Raw genomic sequence first — 20337 nt, 5'->3', positions numbered from 1 at the left:
CAGGATCATCCTGTGATGCAACCCTGCATCCACACACTGTATGCCTGGGTAAACTTAGTAAAGTCACGTTCCCCCTCCTCCCACACACACCCTGCCTGTCCAGCCTAACCTCCCTGTCCTCTCTAAGGTCCTCTCCCTGCCTGTCCAGCTCCAGCCTAACCTCCCTGTCCTCTCTAAGGGCCTCTCCCTGCCTGTCCAGCTCCAGCCTAACCTTTCTGTCCTCTCTAAGGTCTTCTCCCTGCCTGTCCAGCCTAACCTCCCTGTCCTCTCTAAGGTCCTCTCCCTGCCTGTCCAGCCTAACCTCCCTGTCCTCTCTAAGGTCCTCTCCCTGCCTGTCCAGCCTAACCTCTCTGTCCTCTCTAAGGTCGTCTCCCTGCCTGTCCAGCTCCAGCCTAACCTCTCTGTCCTCTCTAAGGTCCTCTCCCTGCCTGTCCAGCTCCAGCCTAACCTCCCTGTCCTCTCTAAGGTCCTCTCCCTGCCTGTCCAGCCTAACCTCCCTGTCCTCTCTAAGGTCCTCTCCCTGCCTGTCCAGCTCCAGCCTAACCTCCCTGTCCTCTCTAAGGTCCTCTCCCTGCCTGTCCAGCTCCAGCCTAACCTCTCTGTCCTCTCTAAGGTCCTCTCCCTGCCTGTCCAGCTCCAGCCTAACCTCCCTGTCCTCTCTAAGGTCCTCTCCCTGCCTGTCCAGCTCCAGCCTAACCTCCCTGTCCTCTCTAAGGTCATTTCCCTGCCTGTCCAGCTCCAGCCTAACCTCCCTGTCCTCTCTAAGGTCCTCTCCCTGCCTGTCCAGCTCCAGCCTAACCTTTCTGTCCTCTCTAAGGTCCTCTCCCTGCCTGTCCAGCTCCAGCCTAACCTTTCTGTCCTTTCTAAGGTCCTATCCCTGCCTGTCCAGCTCCAGCCTAATCTCCCCAAGGTCCTCTCCCTGCCTGTCCAGCTCCAGCCTAACCTCTCTGTCCTCTCTAAGGTCCTCTCCCTGACTGCTGGGAACAGGCCGTAACCTCAGAGGGAGAGGTCTACTACATCAACCACAAGAACAAAACCACCTCTTGGCTCGACCCGCGCCTCGACCCGCGCCTCGACCCGCGACTTGACCCACGCTACGGTGAGAAAACACTCACATCTCTCAATTCTGTAATGGTCATCTCTCAGCCTGTTAGGTAACACTTTACACACTGGTCGTATGCTTGTCAAGTAACACTGCTATTACTTTAGTATTAACCTTTTGTTACATAGTACTCCTTTAGTAGTCCTTTAGTATTCCTTTAGTATTACTTTAGTATTACTTTAGTATTAACCTTTTGTTACATAGTACTCCTTTAGTATTCCTTTAGTATTACTTTAGTATTACTTTAGTATTAACCTTTTGTTACATAGTACTCCTTTAGTAGTCCTTTAGTATTCCTTTAGTATTACTTTAGTACTCCTCTAGTATTCCTTTAGTATTAACCTTTTGTTACATAGTACTCCTTTAGTAGTCCTTTAGTACTCCTTTAGTATTACTTTAGTACTCCTCTAGTATTCCTTTAGTACTCCTTTAGTATTCCTTTAGTACTCCTTTAGTATTACTTTAGTACTCCTCTAGTATTCCTTTAGTACTCCTTTAGTATTCCTTTAGTACTCCTTTAGTAGTCCTTTAGTATTCCTTTAGTATTACTTTAGTACTCCTCTAGTATTCCTTTAGTACTCCTTTAGTATTCCTTTAGTACTGCTTTAGTATTACTTTAGTACTCCTCTAGTATTCCTTTAGTACTCCTTTAGTATTCCTTTAGTACTCCTTTAGTATTACTTTAGTACTCCTCTAGTATTCCTTTAGTACTCCTTTAGTACTCCGTTAGTATTCCTTTAGTACTCCTTTAGTATTCCTTTAGTACTCCTTTAGTACTCATTTAGTATTACTTTAGTACTCCTTTAGTATTACTTTAGTACTCCTTTAGTACTCCTTTAGTATTCCTTTAGTACTCCTTTAGTATTCGTTTAGTACTCCTTTAGTATTCCTTTAGTAGTCCTTTAGTACTCCTTTAGTAGTCCTTTAGTACTCCTTTAGTAGTCCTTTAGTACTCCTTTAGTACTCCTTTAGTACTCCTTTAGTACTCGTTTAGTATTCCTTTAGTACTCGTTTAGTACTCCTTTAGTACTCCTTTAGTACTCCTTTTGTACTCCTTTAGTAGTCCTTTAGTACTCCTTTAGTATTACTTTAGTAGTCCTTTAGTACTCCTTTAGTACTCCTTTAGTATTCCTTTTGTACTCCTTTAGTATTCCTTTAGTACTCCTTTAGTATTACTTTAGTATTAACCTTCTGTTACATAGTATTCCTTTAGTAGTCCTTTAGTATTCACGCTGGACACCACCATGATTAAACTCACTTTAATTCAATAGGCAGTCACAGTTCATTTCCCTGTGAGACCATATTGTTCTGCCTGCAGTGACTAGTCAGACTATGACATCATCTTTCTAACCACATGTCAACATCCCCTCTTGGCCCACTGCTACTGCACGGCTTCACGGAGTCTGGGAGAGGAGGAGGAGCAGCAACAACAACACGTTTTTACAGGGCCCCTTAAGCCATCTTCCAGTCATTTTCCAATTGATTCACTGTATTGAAAGTCGTTGGGAGGAGTTTGGACAGCACACACAGCTCTCCGTATAGTCCAGAACTCAGACAGCGGCTACGTTTTAGTAGTTCAGTGTTTGAGCAAGAGCTGAGTTAGCCCTTAGCTAATCCTTGGGGCTGAGTTAATGTGTGTGGTTGGAAGTGCTGCAGCCTCTGGTGGCCTGGTGAGCTGATGACAGCCACAGGTGACTGTGGTGTGGGGCGTTCTCTCCAGCCATGGGATTTAGCTATATGGCGACAGTCACAGGAACGTGGGTTGCTTGCTGCTCAGTAGAGGTCGACACAGGAAGAGAACTCCTTCGGGTCGCGTGGGATTCTGGTAGGAATGGGAGTTATAGTTCTCGAGTCAAGTTTGGGACAGGATGGGACAGGATATGACAGGATCAACAGTCCACAGGAAGGCAGTACAGGAATAGTTATCAACATAGTTGTTTTGGGGTTTAAATATGTCATGTAGAGCATTTAATTAAGAAAACAGTTGTGTAGGGTTTAAAAAATAAATAAAATTAACGGTCATTCCGCCCCTTCCCCCATCTGTTGGCTCATTCTTGTACCTCGCTCCAGTTGTAGGCAGTCACTAGGCTACCTCAGACACCAACATACGTCAGTGGGCTAAATGATTAACCCTTCAATAGAGGATGTTGCGACAACTTGTCGCAGCCAAGGAGCCGTTAGCATAGCTTCATTTGATGGAGTTGTCTTTGACAATGAGGGAACCAAGTACATGAGGGTCAAGGGACACGAGGCCTGCTGTGGCATAGCTGCTCTACTCCTAACAACTTTAACATCAAGCAGTTTTTAACTAAACCCGTGTCATCTGAGGTGAAGAGTGAAATTAACAGATTTACTTATGCAGTACTGCCACTAACATTCATGTTGTCAATGTTCATATGTGAGAGGTCAGAGGTCAGCTGTAGACTACAGTGTAATGTGCTCAGGGGTCAGCTGTAGACTACAGTGTAATGTGCTCAGAGGTCAGCTGTAGACTACAGTTTAATGTGCTCAGGGGTCAGCTGCAGACTACAGTTTAATGTGCTCAGGGGTCAGCTGTAGACTAGAGTTTAATGTGCTCAGGGGTCAGCTGTAGACTACAGTTCAATGTGCTCAGAGGTCAGCTGTAGACTACAGTTTAATGTGCTCAGGGGTCAGCTGTAGACTACAGTGTAATGTGCTCAGGGGTCAGCTGTAGACTACAGTTTAATGTGCTCAGGGAACAGCTGTAGACTACAGTGTAATGTGCTCAGGGGTCAGCTGTAGACTACAGTTTAATGTGCTCAGGGGTCAGCTGTAGACTACAGTTTAATGTGCTCAGAGGTCAGCTGTAGACTACAGTTTAATGTGCTCAGGGGTCAGCTGTAGACTACAGTGTAATGTGCTCAGGGGTCAGCTGTAGACTACAGTTTAATGTGCTCAGGGAACAGCTGTAGACTACAGTTTAATGTGCTCAGGGAACAGCTGTAGACTACAGTTTAATGTGCTTTGGGGTCAGCTGTAGACTACAGTTTAATGTGCTCAGAGGTCAGCTGTAGACTACAGTGTAATGTGCTCAGGGAACAGCTGTAGACTACAGTTTAATGTGCTCAGGGGTCAGCTGTAGACTACAGTGTAATGTGCTCAGGGGTCAGCTGTAGACTACAGTGTAATGTGCTCAGGGGTCAGCTGTAGACTACAGTTTAATGTGCTCAGAGGTCAGCTGTAGACTACAGTGTAATGTGCTCAGGGAACAGCTGTAGACTACAGTTTAATGTGCTCATGGGTCAGCTGTAGACTACAGTGTAATGTGCTCAGGGGTCAGCTGTAGACTACAGTGTAATGTGCTCAGGGGTCAGCTGTAGACTACAGTTTAATGTGCTCAGGGGTCAGCTGTAGACTACAGTGTAATGTGCTCAGGGGTCAGCTGTAGACTACAGTGTAATGTGCTCAGGGGTCAGCTGTAGACTACAGTTTAATGTGCTCAGGGGTCAGCTGTAGACTACAGTGTAATGTGCTCAGGGAACAGCTGTAGACTACAGTGTAATGTGCTCAGGGAACAGCTGTAGACTACAGTGTAATGTGCTCAGGGGTCAGCTGTAGACTACAGTTTAATGTGCTCAGTGGTCAGCTGTAGATTGCAGTTTAATGTGCTCAGAGGTCAGCTGTAGACTACAGTTTAATGTGCTCAGGGGTCAGCTGTAGACTACAGTGTAATGTGCTCAGAGGTCAGCTGTAGACTACAGTGTAATGTGCTCAGGGGTCAGCTGTAGACTACAGTTTAATGTGCTCAGGGAACAGCTGTAGACTACAGTTTAATGTGCTCAGGGGTCAGCTGTAGACTACAGTGTAATGTGCTCAGGGGTCAGCTGTAGACTACAGTTTAATGTGCTCAGGGGTCAGCTGTAGACTACAGTTTAATGTGCTCAGAGGTCAGCTGTAGACTACAGTGTAATGTGCTCAGGGAACAGCTGTAGACTACAGTTTAATGTGCTCAGGGGTCAGCTGTAGACTACAGTGTAATGTGCTCAGGGGTCAGCTGTAGACTACAGTTTAATGTGCTCAGGGGTCAGCTGTTGACTACAGTTTAATGTGCTCAGGGGTCAGCTGTAGACTACAGTGTAATGTGCTCAGGGGTCAGCTGTAGACTACAGTGTAATGTGCTCAGGGGTCAGCTGTAGACTACAGTTTAATGTGCTCAGGGGTCAGCTGTAGACTACAGTGTAATGTGCTCAGGGAACAGCTGTAGACTACAGTGTAATGTGCTCAGGGAACAGCTGTAGACTACAGTGTAATGTGCTCAGGGGTCAGCTGTAGACTACAGTTTAATGTGCTCAGGGGTCAGCTGTAGACTACAGTTTAATGTGCTCAGGGGTCAGCTGTAGACTACAGTTTAATGTGCTCAGGGGTCAGCTGTAGATTGCAGTTTAATGTGCTCAGAGGTCAGCTGTAGACTACAGTTTATTGTGCTCAGAGGTCAGCTGTAGACTACAGTGTAATGTGCTCAGGGAACAGCTGTAGACTACAGTTTAATGTGCTCAGGGGTCAGCTGTAGACTACAGTGTAATGTGCTCAGGGGTCAGCTGTAGACTACAGTTTAATGTGCTCAGGGGTCAGCTGTTGACTACAGTTTAATGTGCTCAGGGGTCAGCTGTAGACTACAGTGTAATGTGCTCAGGGGTCAGCTGTAGACTACAGTGTAATGTGCTCAGGGGTCAGCTGTAGACTACAGTTTAATGTGCTCAGGGGTCAGCTGTAGACTACAGTGTAATGTGCTCAGGGAATAGCTGTAGACTACAGTGTAATGTGCTCAGGGAACAGCTGTAGACTACAGTGTAATGTGCTCAGGGGTCAGCTGTAGACTACAGTTTAATGTGCTCAGGGAACAGCTGTAGACTACAGTTTAATGTGCTCAGAGGTCAGCTGTAGACTACAGTGTAATGGGCTCAGGGAACAGCTGTGGACTACAGTTTAATGTGCTCAGGGGTCAGCTGTAGACTACAGTGTAATGTGCTCAGGGGTCAGCTGTAGACTACAGTTTAATGTGCTCAGGGGTCAGCTGTAGACTACAGTTTAATGTGCTCAGGGGTCAGCTGTAGACTACAGTTTAATGTGCTCAGGGGTCAGCTGTAGACTACAGTGTAATGTGCTCAGAGGTCAGCTGTAGACTACAGTGTAATGTGCTCAGGGGTCAGCTGTAGACTACAGTTTAATGTGCTCAGAGGTCAGCTGTAGACTACAGTTTAATGTGCTCAGTGGTCAGCTGTAGACTACAGTGTAATGTGCTCAGGGGTCAGCTGTAGACTACAGTGTAATGTGCTCAGGGGTCAGCTGTAGACTACAGTTTAATGTGCTCAGGGAACAGCTGTAGACTACAGTTTAATGTGCTCAGGGAACAGCTGTAGACTACAGTTTAATGTGCTCAGGGGTCAGCTGTAGACTACAGTTTAATGTGCTCAGAGGTCAGCTGTAGACTACAGTGTAATGTGCTCAGGGAACAGCTGTAGACTACAGTTTAATGTGCTCAGGGGTCAGCTGTAGACTACAGTGTAATGTGCTCAGGGGTCAGCTGTAGACTACAGTGTAATGTGCTCAGGGGTCAGCTGTAGACTACAGTTTAATGTGCTCAGGGGTCAGCTGTAGACTACAGTTTATTGTGCTCAGAGGTCAGCTGTAGACTACAGTGTAATGTGCTCAGGGAACAGCTGTAGACTACAGTGTAATGTGCTCAGGGGTCAGCTGTAGACTACAGTTTAATGTGCTCAGGGGTCAGCTGTAGACTACAGTTTAATGTGCTCAGAGGTCAGCTTTAGACTACAGTGTAATGTGCTCAGGGGACAGCTGTAGACTACAGTTTAATGTGCTCAGGGGTCAGCTGTAGACTACAGTGTAATGTGCTCAGGGGTCAGCTGTAGACTACAGTTTAATGTGCTCAGGGGTCAGCTGTAGACTACAGTGTAATGTGCTCAGGGGTCAGCTGTAGACTACAGTTTAATGTGCTCAGGGGTCAGCTGTAGACTACAGTTGAATGTGCTCAGAGGTCAGCTGTAGACTACAGTTTAATGTGCTCAGAGGTCAGCTGAAGACTACAGTGTAATGTGCTCAGGGGTCAGCTGTAGACTACAGTTTAATGTGCTCAGAGGTCAGCTGTAGACTACAGTTTAATGTGCTCAGAGGTCAGCTGAAGACTACAGTGTAATGTGCTCAGGGGTCAGCTGTAGACTACAGTGTAATGTGCTCAGGGGTCAGCTGTAGACTACAGTGTAATGTGCTCAGGGGTCAGCTGTAGACTACAGTGTAATGTGCTCAGAGGTCAGCTGTAGACTACAATTTAATGTGCTCAGCTGTAGACTACAGTTTAATGTGCTCAGGGGTCAGCTGTAGACTACAGTTTAATGTGCTCAGGGGTCAGCTGTAGACTATAGTTTAATGTGCTCAGGATCAGCTGTAGACTACAGTTTAATGTGCTCAGGGGTCAGCTGTAGACTACAGTGTAATGTGCTCAGGGGTCAGCTGTAGACTACAGTTTAATGTGCTCAGGGAACAGCTGTAGACTACAGTGTAATGTGCTCAGGGGCCAGCTGTAGACTACAGTTTAATGTGCTCAGAGGTCAGCTGTAGACTACAGTTTAATGTGCTCAGAGGTCAGCTGTAGACTATAGTTTAATGTGCTCAGGGGTCAGCTGTAGACTACAGTTTAATGTGCTCAGTGCTCAGCTGTAGACTACAGTTTAATGTGCTCAGAGGTCAGCTGTAGACTACAGTTTAATGTGCTCAGAGGTCAGCTGTAGACTACAGTTTAATGTGCTCAGAGGTCAGCTGTAGACTACAGTTTAATGTGCTCAGGGGTCAGCTGTAGACTACAGTGTAATGTGCTCAGGGAACAGCTGTAGACTACAGTTTAATGTGCTCAGGGGTCAGCTGTAGACTACAGTTTAATGTGCTCAGAGGTCAGCTGTAGACTACAGTTTAATGTGCTCAGGGAACAGCTGTAGACTACAGTTTAATGTGCTCAGAGGTCAGCTGTAGACTACAGTTTAATGTGCTCAGGGGTCAGCTGTAGACTACAGTGTAATGTGCTCAGGGGTCAGCTGTAGACTACAGTGTAATGTGCTCAGGGGTCAGCTGTAGACTACAGTGTAATGTGCTCAGGGAACAGCTGTAGACTACAGTTTAATGTGCTCAGGGGTCAGCTGTAGACTACAGTGTAATGTGCTCAGGGGTCAGCTGTAGACTACAGTGTAATGTGCTCAGGGGTCAGCTGTAGACTACAGTTTAATGTGCTCAGGGGTCAGCTGTAGACTACAGTTTATTTTGCTCAGAGGTCAGCTGTAGACTACAGTGTAATGTGCTCAGGGAACAGCTGTAGACTACAGTGTAATGTGCTCAGGGGTCAGCTGTAGACTACAGTTTAATGTGCTCAGGGGTCAGCTGTAGACTACAGTTTAATGTGCTCAGAGGTCAGCTGTAGACTACAGTGTAATGTGCTCAGGGGACAGCTGTAGACTACAGTTTAATGTGCTCAGGGGTCAGCTGTAGACTACAGTGTAATGGGCTCAGGGGTCAGCTGTAGACTACAGTTTAATGTGCTCAGGGGTCAGCTGTAGACTACAGTTTAATGTGCTCAGAGGTCAGCTGTAGACTACAGTTTAATGTGCTCAGAGGTCAGCTGAAGACTACAGTGTAATGTGCTCAGGGGTCAGCTGTAGACTACAGTGTAATGTGCTCAGGGGTCAGCTGTAGACTACAGTGTAATGTGCTCAGGGGTCAGCTGTAGACTACAATTTAATGTGCTCAGCTGTAGACTACAGTTTAATGTGCTCAGGGGTCAGCTGTAGACTACAGTTTAATGTGCTCAGGGGTCAGCTGTAGACTATAGTTTAATGTGCTCAGGATCAGCTGTAGACTACAGTTTAATGTGCTCAGGGGTCAGCTGTAGACTACAGTGTAATGTGCTCAGGGGTCAGCTGTAGACTACAGTTTAATGTGCTCAGGGAACAGCTGTAGACTACAGTGTAATGTGCTCAGGGGTCAGCTGTAGACTACAGTTTAATGTGCTCAGAGGTCAGCTGTAGACTACAGTTTAATGTGCTCAGAGGTCAGCTGTAGACTATAGTTTAATGTGCTCAGGGGTCAGCTGTAGACTACAGTTTAATGTGCTCAGTGCTCAGCTGTAGACTACAGTTTAATGTGCTCAGAGGTCAGCTGTAGACTACAGTTTAATGTGCTCAGAGGTCAGCTGTAGACTACAGTTTAATGTGCTCAGAGGTCAGCTGTAGACTACAGTTTAATGTGCTCAGGGGTCAGCTGTAGACTACAGTGTAATGTGCTCAGGGAACAGCTGTAGACTACAGTTTAATGTGCTCAGGGGTCAGCTGTAGACTACAGTTTAATGTGCTCAGAGGTCAGCTGTAGACTACAGTTTAATGTGCTCAGGGAACAGCTGTAGACTACAGTTTAATGTGCTCAGGGGTCAGCTGTAGACTACAGTTTAATGTGGTCAGAGGTCAGTTGTAGACTACAGTTTAATGTGCTCAGAGGTCAGCTGAAGACTACAGTGTAATGTGCTCAGGGGTCAGCTGTAGACTGCAGTTTAATGTGCTCAGGGAACAGCTGTAGACTACAGTTTAATGTGCTCAGAGGTCAGCTGTAGACTACAGTTTAATGTGCTCAGGGGTCAGCTGTAGACTACAGTGTAATGTGCTCAGGGGTCAGCTGTAGACTACAGTGTAATGTGCTCAGGGGTCAGCTGTAGACTACAGTGTAATGTGCTCAGAGGTCAGCTGTAGATTACAGTTTAATGTGCTCAGCTGTAGACTACAGTTTAATGTGCTCAGGGGTCAGCTGTAGACTACAGTTTAATGTGCTCAGGGGTCAGCTGTAGACTACAGTGTAATGTGCTCAGGGGTCAGCTGTAGACTACAGTTTAATCTGCTCAGGGGTCAGCTGTAGACTACAGTGTAATGTGCTCAGGGGTCAGCTGTAGACTACAGTTTAATGTGCTCAGGGAACAGCTGTAGACAACAGTGTAATGTGCTCAGGGGTCAGCTGTAGACTACAGTGTAATGTGCTCAGGGAACAGCTGTAGACTACAGTTTAATGGCGGTGCTGATCAGACCATCCTGTTGAGGTCTCTGTCCTCGTCTTCCAGTCATCTACATTTAGGTTATTTAGAATACCTTCTCATCCAGAGTGACTTAGGGCTACAGTCAGTGCATGTAACTAAGATGGGTAAGAAAAGTACATACAGGGCATTCGGAAAGTATTCAGACCCCTTGACTTTTTCCACATTTTGTTACATTACAGACTTATTCTAAAATGGATGAGAAAAAAAGAATCCTCATCAATTTACACACCATACACCATAATGACATCACAATACACCATAATGACATCACAATACCCCATAATGACATCACAATACACCATAATGACATCACAATACACCATAATGACATCACAATACACCATAATGACATCACAATACACCATAATGACATCACAATACCCCATAATGACATCACAATAACCCATAATGACATCACAATACCCCATAATGACATCACAATACACCATAATGACAAAGCAAATTTATTAAAATTTCAAAACAGAAATACATTATTTACATAAGTATTCAGACCCTTTGCTTTGAAACTCTAAATTGAGCTCAGGAACATCCTGTTTCCATTTATCATCTTTGAGATTTTCTACAACTTGAGTTCACCAGTGGTTAAATAAATTGATTGGACATGATTTGGAAAGGCACACACCTGTCTATATAAGGTCCCACAGTTGACAGTGCCTGTCAGAGCAAAAACCAAGCCATGAGACCGAAGAAATTGTCCATAGAGTTCCGAGACAATATTGTATTGAGGCACAGATTTGGGGAAGGGTACCAAAACATTTCTGCTGCATTGAAGGTCCCCAAGAATACAGTGGCCTCCATCATTCCTAAATGGAAGAAGTTTGGAACCACCAAGACTCTTCCTAGAGACGGCCGCCCAGCCAAACTGAGCAATCAGGGGAGAAGGGCCTTGGTCAGGGAGGTGACCAAGAACCCGATGGTCACTCTGACAGAGCTCCAGAGTTCCTCTGTGGAGATGGGACAACCTTCCAGAAGGACAACCATCTCTGCAGCACTCCACCAAACAGGCCTTTATGGTAGTGGCCAGACGGAAGTCACTCCTCAGTAAAAGGCACAACACGCTTGGAGTTTGCCAAAAGGCACCTAAAGGACTCTCAGATGGTGAGAAACAAGATTTTCTGGTCTGATGAAACCAACATTGAACTCTTTGGCCTGAATGCCAAGAGTCACGTCTGGAGGAAACCTGACACCATTCCTACGGTGAAGCATGGTGGTGGCAGCATCACGTCTGGAGGAAACCTGACACCATCCCTACGGTGAAGCATGGTGGTGGCAGCACCATGCTGTGTGGATGTTTTTCAGCGGCAGGGACTGGGAGACTAGGTGCGCCAAGCTTGTAGCGTCATACCCGAGGAGACTTGAGGCTGTAATCAAAGGTGCTTCAACAAAATACTGAGTACATTTACCATGATATGTGTCTATGTGTGTATATATATATATATTTAGATATACATTTACCATGATATGTGTCTATGTGTGTGTATATATATATATATATATATATATATATTTAGATATACATTTACAAGCATTTCTAAAGACCTGTTTTTGCTTTGTCAATAAGGGGTTTTGTGTAGATTGATAAAAACATTTTTTTTTAAATCCACCTTAGAATAAGGCTGTAACGTTTACTTTCTGAATGTATCACAGTTGCGTATGGCATTACTGGAATTACTTTCAATACCTCCTAAAAACAACAAAAAACACAATGGCCTACATATTTCTGCGAGCAAAAATGACCACAAGACAGGACAGGAGTGATTGAGTGATTTTTATCAGGAAAGGACTAGATTATAGAACTGTTACGACAGGTCTCTCCTGAACCAGCTGGGACAGGTCTCTCCTGAACCAGGAGAAGATGGGACAGGTCTCTCCTGAACCAGGAGAAGATGGGACAGGTCTCTCCTGAACCAGCTGGGACAGGTCCCTCCTGAACCAGGACAATATGGGACAGGTCTCTCCTGAACCAGATGGGACAGGTCTCTTCTGAACCAGGACAATATGGGACAGGTCTCTCCTGTACCAGATGGGACAGGTCTCTCCTGAACCAGATGGGACAGGTCTCTCCTGAACCAGATGGGACAGGTGTGAAGTTTCACTCTGCTACGTTCCCTCCAGCCAGGGCTTTCCCTCAGTGTGCCAGGAAGGGTCCCCTCCCCGTGAGTGTGTGTGTTTGTGGACGTGTGTGTTTGTGGACGTGAGTGTGTGTGTTTGTGGACTTGAGTTTGTGTGTTTGTGGACGTGTGTGTGTGTGTTTGTGGACGTGAGTGTGTGTGTTTGTGGACGTGAGTGTGTGTGTTTGTGGACGTGTGTGTTTGTGGACGTGAGTGTGTGTGTTTGTGGACGTGAGTGTGTGTGTTTGTGGACGTGTGTGTTTGTGGACGTGTGTGTGTGTGTTTGTGGACGTGAGTGTGTGTGTTTGTGGACGTGTGTGTGTGTGTATCTTTTTGGTTTTACTCTCCTTGTGGCGACCAGAACTCTTCACAACGATAACAAAACAACATTCTGTGGGGACATTTTACCCACAAGGAAAAAGGCTATTTTAGGCTTAGGGGTTAGGGTTAGGGTTAAGGGTCAAGGGTTAGCGTTAGGGTTACAATTGGGGTCAGGGTTAAGGGTAACGGTTAGGATTAAGGAACATAGGATTTTGAATTGGAATGAATTGTTTGGTCCCCACAAGGATAGGGAAGTGTGTGTGTGGGTTCAGAGAGATGATGGGTCCTGCTCAAGTCACTGACTAATTAACTCGTCCCTTCATTACTGAGCCTGTTCGCTAGGGAAGCTCTGGCTCAGTACCTCGAGGAGAAGTCCCTTCATTACTGAGCCTGTTCGCTAGGGAAGCTCTGGCTCAGTACCTCGAGGAGACGTCCCTTCATTACTGAGCCTGTTTGCTAGGGAAGCTCTGGCTCAGTACCTCGAGGAGACGTCCCTTCATTACTGAGCCTGTTCGCTAGGGAAGCTCTGGCTCAGTACCTCGAGGAGACGTCCCTTCATTACTGAGCCTGTTCGCCAGGGAAGCTCTGGCTCAGTACCTCGGAGAAGTCCCTTCATTACTGAGCCTGTTCGCTAGGGAAGCTCTGGCTCAGTACCTCAAGGAGACGTCCCTTCATTACTGAGCCTGTTCGCTAGGGAAGCTCTGGCTCAGTACCTCGAGGAGACGTCCCTTCATTACTGAACCTGTTCGCTAGGGAAGCTCTGGCTCAGTACCTCGAGGAGACGTCCCTTCATTACTGAGCCTGTTCGCTAGGGAAGCTCACCCGGGAACACAGGGTTGGGCGCTGTTTTTTTTGACACATCTTAGATTTCTCATAGTTATAAACAGGGGTGTAGCACGTAACCCCTCAGCCCTCACGAGACAGGGGTACCCTGTTTTAATTTTTTAAACAGTATTGAAAGTCATTCCGTTAGTATTTTGAAATACCCCATATACGACATGTCTCCCTGTCTCTCACTGTCTAACACACAATACACACACAACACAGCCTGTTGTCTTGTTTAATTGTTGCGTTATAGTTATCCAAACCACAGCACGGCACTCAGTTCGCCAGAGTATTTTTGTGCATGTAAATATGTGATCAAGGACAAGAAGGGAAAAACACACACACACACAGACAGAGAGACAGAGAGAGAGACAGAGAGAGAGACAGAGAGAGAGACAGAGAGAGAGACAGAGAGAGAGACAGAGAGAGAGAGAGAGAGACAGAGAAAGAGAGAGAGAGAGGAGTGGGGGAGGGGGGGAGTAGGAGTGGGGGAGTGAGAGAAGGAGGAAGGTGGGGGAGGGGGGAGAGTAGGAGGAAGGAGTGGGGGAGAGTAGGAGGAAGGAGTGGGGGAGGGGGGAGAGTAGGAGGAAGGAGTGGGGGAGGGGGAGAGTAGGAGTGGGGGAGGGAGGGAGAGAAGGAGGGAGGAGTGGGGGGGAGTAGGAGTGGGGGAGGGAGGGAGAGAAGGAGGAAAGAGGGGGGCAGTTGGGTAGGAGAAGCGGCTCAGATGGGTTAAGCTCTTTGAAGATTTATAAGTCTTGAATGCAGCAGCTTGGTGGGCCCTGAGTCAGAGATGGAATGAGAGAAGGAGGGAGAGGGAGAGAGTGGGAGAGAGGGAAGGAGGGGGAGAGAGAGGGAAGGAGGGGGAGAGAGAGGGATGGAGAGAGGGAGGGGGAGAGAGAGGGAGGGGGAGAGAGAGAGGGAGGGGGAGAGAGAGGGAGGGAGGGTGGGGGAGAGAGAGAGAGGGTGAGAGAGAGAGAGGGAGTTTCAATCTGTGCAGCAAGCAACAGGTTTTTGTTTTCCAGTAGTGATATCTATAGTACAGTATTATTTGATTCGACAGTCAGTTCAACATCCACTAATCTCATTGTCTTATATTGTATGTAGTTCCAGGAAGGTGCTTTTGGAATGACTGTACATTTGGTAAAGACAAATGTTTTGCATCTGATTTGATTGAATGTATTAAAAACAGTGGCATTGCTTTTGTAATCCCTGTGTCTCTGTGTATTGTAATGGTTTTACATTGCAGGCTATATGAGAGCTGTAGACTGTTGCACTGCTATGTAGGTCTGTCCAATCAGAAGCCAGCTGCTTTGATAATGGAGGCTAATTTGAGCTCTGACAAGAAAAAGCAGCAGAGCTCCTTTAATAACTGAGGGCTGTAGTCGGCTGGGGCTGTCTCTACTCTCTTCTCCCCCTGTGTGAGGCCCCATCGCAGAGCAGGCCGGGAGGCAGGCAGGGTAGGGGGTTGAGCCATGAAAAAAACATACACACACCAAAGAATAAGTCAAAAATATCTTGGCGGCAGAGAGAAAATTCAAGCAGTTTCAAAGCTAATATCCTGCAATTCCACAAATCTCTAAATTTTGCCATGGAGCTGAGGGAAAATAGTACATTTTTTGCAGCTATTTTCCTACAATTTCACGAGTGTGAAAGCTGGGAGAATGCCGGACAGGGATAATCCTGTGTTGTGTTCCCCTTTAAAATGAGAGGAGAAGGTGAGCAGAGAAAACAGCTTGAGTGCTTTGGGGCTGGGTTCAGAAGGGACCTGTCTGGGTTCAGGAGGGACCTGTCTGGGTTCAGGAGGGACCTGTCTGGGTTCAGAAGGGACCTGTCTGGGTTCAGAAGGGACCTGTCTGGGTCTGGGTTCAGAAGGGACCTGTCTGGGTTCAGGAGGAACCTGTCTGGGTTCAGGAGGGACCTGGCTGGGGCTGGGTTCAGGAGGGACCTGTCTGGGTTCAGAAGGGACCTGTCTGGGTTCAGGAGGGACTTGTCTGTGTTCAGGAGGGACCTGTCTGGGTTCAGGAGGGACCTGTCTGGGTTCAGGAGGGACCTGTCTGGGTTCAGAAGGGACCTGTCTGGGTTCAGAAGGAACCTGTCTGGGTTCAGGAGGGACCTGGCTGGGTCTGGGTTCAGAAGGGACCTGGCTGGGTCTGGGTTCAGAAGGGACCTGGCTGGGTTCAGAAGGACCTGGCTGGGTCTGGGTTCAGAAGGGACCTGGCTGGGTTCAGAAGGGACCTGTCTGGGCTCAGGAGGGACCTGTCTGGGCTCAGGAGGGACCTGTCTGGGTTCAGAAGGGACCTGTCTGGGTTCAGAAGGGACCTGGCTGGGTTCAGAAGGGATCTGTCTGGGTTCAGAAGGGACCTGTCTGGGTTCAGAAGGGACCTGTGTGGGTTCAGAAGGGACCTGTGTAGGTTCAGGAGGGACCTGTCTGCGTTCAGAAGGGACCTGTCTGGGTTCAGGAGGGGCCTGGCTGGGTTCAGGAGGGACCTGGCTGGGGCTGGGTTCAGGAGGGACCTGGCTGGATTCAGAAGGGACCTGGCTGGGTTCAGAAGGCTGGGTTCAGAAGGGACCTGTCTGGGTTCAGGAGGAACCTGCCTGGGTTCAGAAGGGACCTGTCTGGGTTCAGAAGGACCTGGCTGGTTTCAGAAGGGACCTGGCTGGGGCTGGGTTCAGGAGGGACCTGTCTGGGTTCAGGATGGACCTGTCTGGGTTCAGGAGGGACCTGTCTGGGTTCAGAAGGGACCTGTCTGGGTTCAGAATGGACCTGGCTGGGTTCAGGAGGGACCTGTCTGGGTTCAGAAGGGACCTGTCTGGGTTCAGAAGGACCTGGCTGGGGCTGGGTTCAGGAGGGACCTGGTTAGATTCAGGAGGGACCTGTCTGGGTTCAGAAGGAACCTGTCTGGGTTCAGGAGGGATCTGGCTAGGTTCAGGAGGGACATGTCTGGGTTCAGAAGGGACCTGTCTGGGTTCAGGAGGGACCTGTCTGGGTTCAGAAGGGACCTGTCTGGGTTCAGAAGGGACCTGTCTGGGTTTCAGAGGGGACCTGTCTGGGTTCAGAAGGACCTGTCTGGGTTCAGAAGAGACCTGGCTGGATTCAGAAGGGACCTGTCTGGATTCATGAGGGACCTGTCTGGGTTCTGGAGGGACCTGTCTGGGTTCAAGAGGGACCTGTCTGGGTTCAGAAGGGACCTGTCTGGGTTCAGAAGGGACCTGTCTGGGTTCAGAATGGTCCTGGCTAGGTTCAGGAGGGACCTGTCTGGGTTCAGAAGGGACCTGTCTGGGTTCAGAAGGGACCTGTCTGGGTTCAGGAGGGACCTGGCTGGGTTCAGAAGGACCTGGCTGGGTTCAGGAGGGACCTGTCTGGATTCAGGAGAGACCTGTCAGGGTTCAGGAGGGACCTGCCTGGGTTCAGAAGGGACCTGTCTTGGTTCAGGAGGGACCTGGCTGGATTCAGGAGGGTCCTGGCTGGATTCAGAAGGACCTGGCTGGGTCTGGGTTCAGGAGGGACCTGGCTGGATTCAGGAGGGACCTGTCTGGGTTCAGAAGGAACCTGTCTGGGTTCAGGAGGGATCTGGCTAGGTTCAGGGGGGACATGTCTGGGTTCAGAAGGGACCTGTCTGGGTTCAGGAGGGACCTTTTCTGGGTTCAGAAGGGACCTGTCTGGGTTCAGAGGGTACCTGTCTGGGTTCAGAGGGTACCTGTCTGGGTTCAGAAGGACCTGTCTGGGTTCAGAAGAGACCTGGCTGGATTCAGAGCTGTCTGGGTTCTGGAGGGACCTGTCTGGCTATAGGAGGGATCTGGCTAGGTTCAGGGGGGACATGTCTGGGTTCAGAAGGGACCTGTCTGGGTTCAGAAGGGACCTGTCTGGGTTCGGAAGGGACCTGTCTGGGTTCAGGAGGGACTTGTCTGTGTTCAGGAGGGACCTGTCTTGTTTCAGGATGGACCAGTCAGGGTTCAGGAGGGACCTGCCTGGGTTCAGAAGGGACATGTCTTGGTTCAGGAGGGACCTGGCTGGATTCAGGAAGGACCTGGCTGGATTCAGGAAGGACCTGGCTGGATTCAGAAGGACCTGGCTGGGGCTGGGTTCAGGAGGGACTTGGCTGGATTCAGGATGGACCTGTCTGGGTTCAGAAGGAACCTGTCTGGATTCAGGAGGGATCCGGCTAGGTTCAGGGGGGACATGTCTGGGTTCAGAAGGGACCTGTCTGGGTTCAGAAGGGACCTGTCTGGGTTCAGAAGGGACCTGTCTGGGTTCAGAAGGGACCTGTCTGGGTTCAGAGGGGACCTGTCTGGGTTCAGAAGGACCTGTCTGGGTTCAGAAGAGACCTGGCTGGATTCAGAAGGGACCTGTCTGGATTCATGAGGGACCTGTCTGGGTTCTGGAGGGACCTGTCTGGCTATAGGAGGGACCTGTCTGGGTTCAGGAGGGACCTGTCTGGGTTCAGAAGGGACCTGTCTGGGTTCAGGAGGGACTTGTCTGTGTTCAGGAGGGACCTGTCTGGGTTCAGGAGGGACCTGTCTGGGTTCAGGAGGGACCTGTCTGGGTTCAGAAGGGACCTGTCTGGGTTCAGGAGGGACCTGGCTGGGTTCAGAAGGACCTGGCTGGGTTCAGGAGGGACCTGTCTGGGTTCAGAAGGGACCTGTCTTGGTTCAGGAGGGACCTGGCTGGATTCAGGAGGGACCTGGCTGGATTCAGAAGGACCTGGCTGGGGCTGGGTTCAGGAGGGACCTGGTTGGATTCAGGAGGGACCTGTCTGGGTTCAGAAGGAACCTGTCTGGGTTCAGGAGGGACCTGTCTGGGTTCAGAAGGGACCTGTCTTAGTTCAGGAGGGACCTGTCTGGATTCAGGAGGGACCTGTCTGGGTTCAGGAGGGACCTGCCTTGGTTCAGAAGGGACCTGTCTTGGTTCAGGAGGGACCTGGCTGGATTCAGAAGGGACCTGTATGGGTTCAGAAGGACCTGGCTGGGGCTGGGTTCAGGAGGGACCTGGCTGGATTCAGGAGGGACCTGGCTGGGTTCAGGAGGGACCTGGCTGGGTTCAGCAGGGACCTGTCTGGGTTCAGAAGCGACCTGTCTGGGTTCAGGAGGTACCTGTCTGGGTTCAGAAGGACCTGTCTGGGTTCAGAAAGGACCTGTCTGGGTTCAGAAGGGACCTGTCTTAGTTCAGGAGGGACCTGTCTGGATTCAGGAGGGACCTGTCTGGGTTCAGGAGGGACCTGCCTTGGTTCAGAAGGGACCTGTCTTGGTTCAGGAGGGACCTGGCTGGATTCAGAAGGGACCTGTATGGGTTCAGAAGGACCTGGCTGGGGCTGGGTTCAGGAGGGACCTGGCTGGATTCAGGAGGGACCTGGCTGGGTTCAGGAGGGACCTGGCTGGGTTCAGCAGGGACCTGTCTGGGTTCAGAAGCGACCTGTCTGGGTTCAGGAGGTACCTGTCTGGGTTCAGAAGGACCTGTCTGGGTTCAGAAAGGACCTGTCTGGGTTCAGAAGGGACCTGTCTTAGTTCAGGAGGTACCTGTCTGGTTTCAGAAGGGACCTGTCTGGATTCAGGAGGGACCTGGCTGGATTCAGAAGGGACCTGTCTGGATTCATGAGGGACCTGTCTGGGTTCTGGAGGGACCTGTCTGGCTATAGGAGGGACCTGTCTGGGTTCAGAAGGGACCTGGCTGGGTTCAGAAGGGACCTGTCTGGGTTCAGGAGGAACCTGCCTGGGTTCAGAAGGGACCTGCCTGGGTTCAGAAGGACCTGGCTGGGTTCAAGAGGGACCTGTCTGGGTTCAGAAGGGACCTGGCTGGGTTCAGGAGGGACCTGTCTGGGTTCAGAACGGACCTGTCTGGGTTCAGGAGGGACCTGTCTGGGTTCAGAAGGACCTGGCTGGGTTCAGGAGGGACCTGTCTGGATTCAGGAGGGACCTGTCTGGGTTCAGGAGGGACCTGCCTTGGTTCAGAAGGGACCTGGCTGGATTCAGAAGGGACCTGTATGGGTTCAGAAGGACCTGGCTGGGGCTGGGTTCAGGAGGGACCTGGCTGGATTCAGGAGGGACCTGGCTGGGTTCAGGAGGGACCTGTCTGGGTTCAGAAGGGACCTGTCTGGGTTCAGGAGGTACCCGTCTGGGTTCAGAAGGACCTGTCTGGGTTCAGAAAGGACCTGTCTGGGTTCAGAAGGGACCTGTCTTAGTTCAGGAGGTACCTGTCTGGTTTCAGAAGGGACCTGTCTGGGTTCAGGAGGGACCTGTCTGGGTTCAGGAGGGACCTGGCTGGGTTCAGAAGGGACCTGTCTGGGTTCAGGAGGGACCTGGCTGGGTTCAGCAGGGACCTGTCTGGGTTCAGAAGGGACCTGTCTGGGTTCAGGAGGTACCTGTCTGGGTTCAGAAGGACCTGTCTGGGTTCAGAAAGGACCTGTCTGGGTTAAGAAGGGACCTGTCTTGGTTCAGGAGGGACCTGTCTGGGTTCAGAAGGGACCTGTCTGGGTTCAGGAGGGGCCTGGCTGGGTTCAGGAGGGACCTGGCTGGGGATGGGTTCAGGAGGGACCTGGCTGGATTCAGAAGGAACCTGTCTGGGTTCAGAAGGGACCTGGCTGGGTTCAGAAGGGACCTGTCTGGGTTCAGGAGGAACCTGCCTGGGTTCAGAAGGGACCTGCCTGGTTTCAGAAGGACCTGGCTGGGTTCAACAGGGACCTGTCTGGGTTCAGAAGGGACCTGGCTGGGTTCAGGAGGGACCTGTCTGGGTTCAGAACGGACCTGTCTGGGTTCAGGAGGGACCTGCCTTGGTTCAGAAGGGACCTGTCTTGGTTCAGGAGGGACCTGGCTGGATTCAGAAGGGACCTGTATGTGTTCAGAAGGACCTGGCTGGGGCT

The 20337-nt window shown here is 49.5% G+C and overlaps 1 protein-coding gene across 1 annotated transcript in view; it reads left to right on the top strand.

Annotated features, from left to right (window-relative positions):
• The window catches only part of LOC139385684 (transcriptional coactivator YAP1), a 142924-nt gene that overhangs the window by 72521 nt on the left and 50066 nt on the right, over positions 1-20337 (top strand). Inside the window, exon 4 of the mRNA XM_071130953.1 lies at positions 962-1099. Within this exon, the coding sequence (XP_070987054.1) occupies positions 962-1099 (138 nt within the window). The remainder of the gene's footprint in view (positions 1-961; positions 1100-20337) is intronic.

The sequence above is a fragment of the Oncorhynchus clarkii genome, chromosome 27, assembly GCF_045791955.1.
Source record: "Oncorhynchus clarkii lewisi isolate Uvic-CL-2024 chromosome 27, UVic_Ocla_1.0, whole genome shotgun sequence".
In the NCBI taxonomy this organism is placed as follows: Eukaryota; Metazoa; Chordata; class Actinopteri; order Salmoniformes; family Salmonidae; genus Oncorhynchus; species Oncorhynchus clarkii.
Note: the sequence above shows the minus strand (reverse complement) of the source record. Positions and strands in the feature narration are given on the sequence as shown.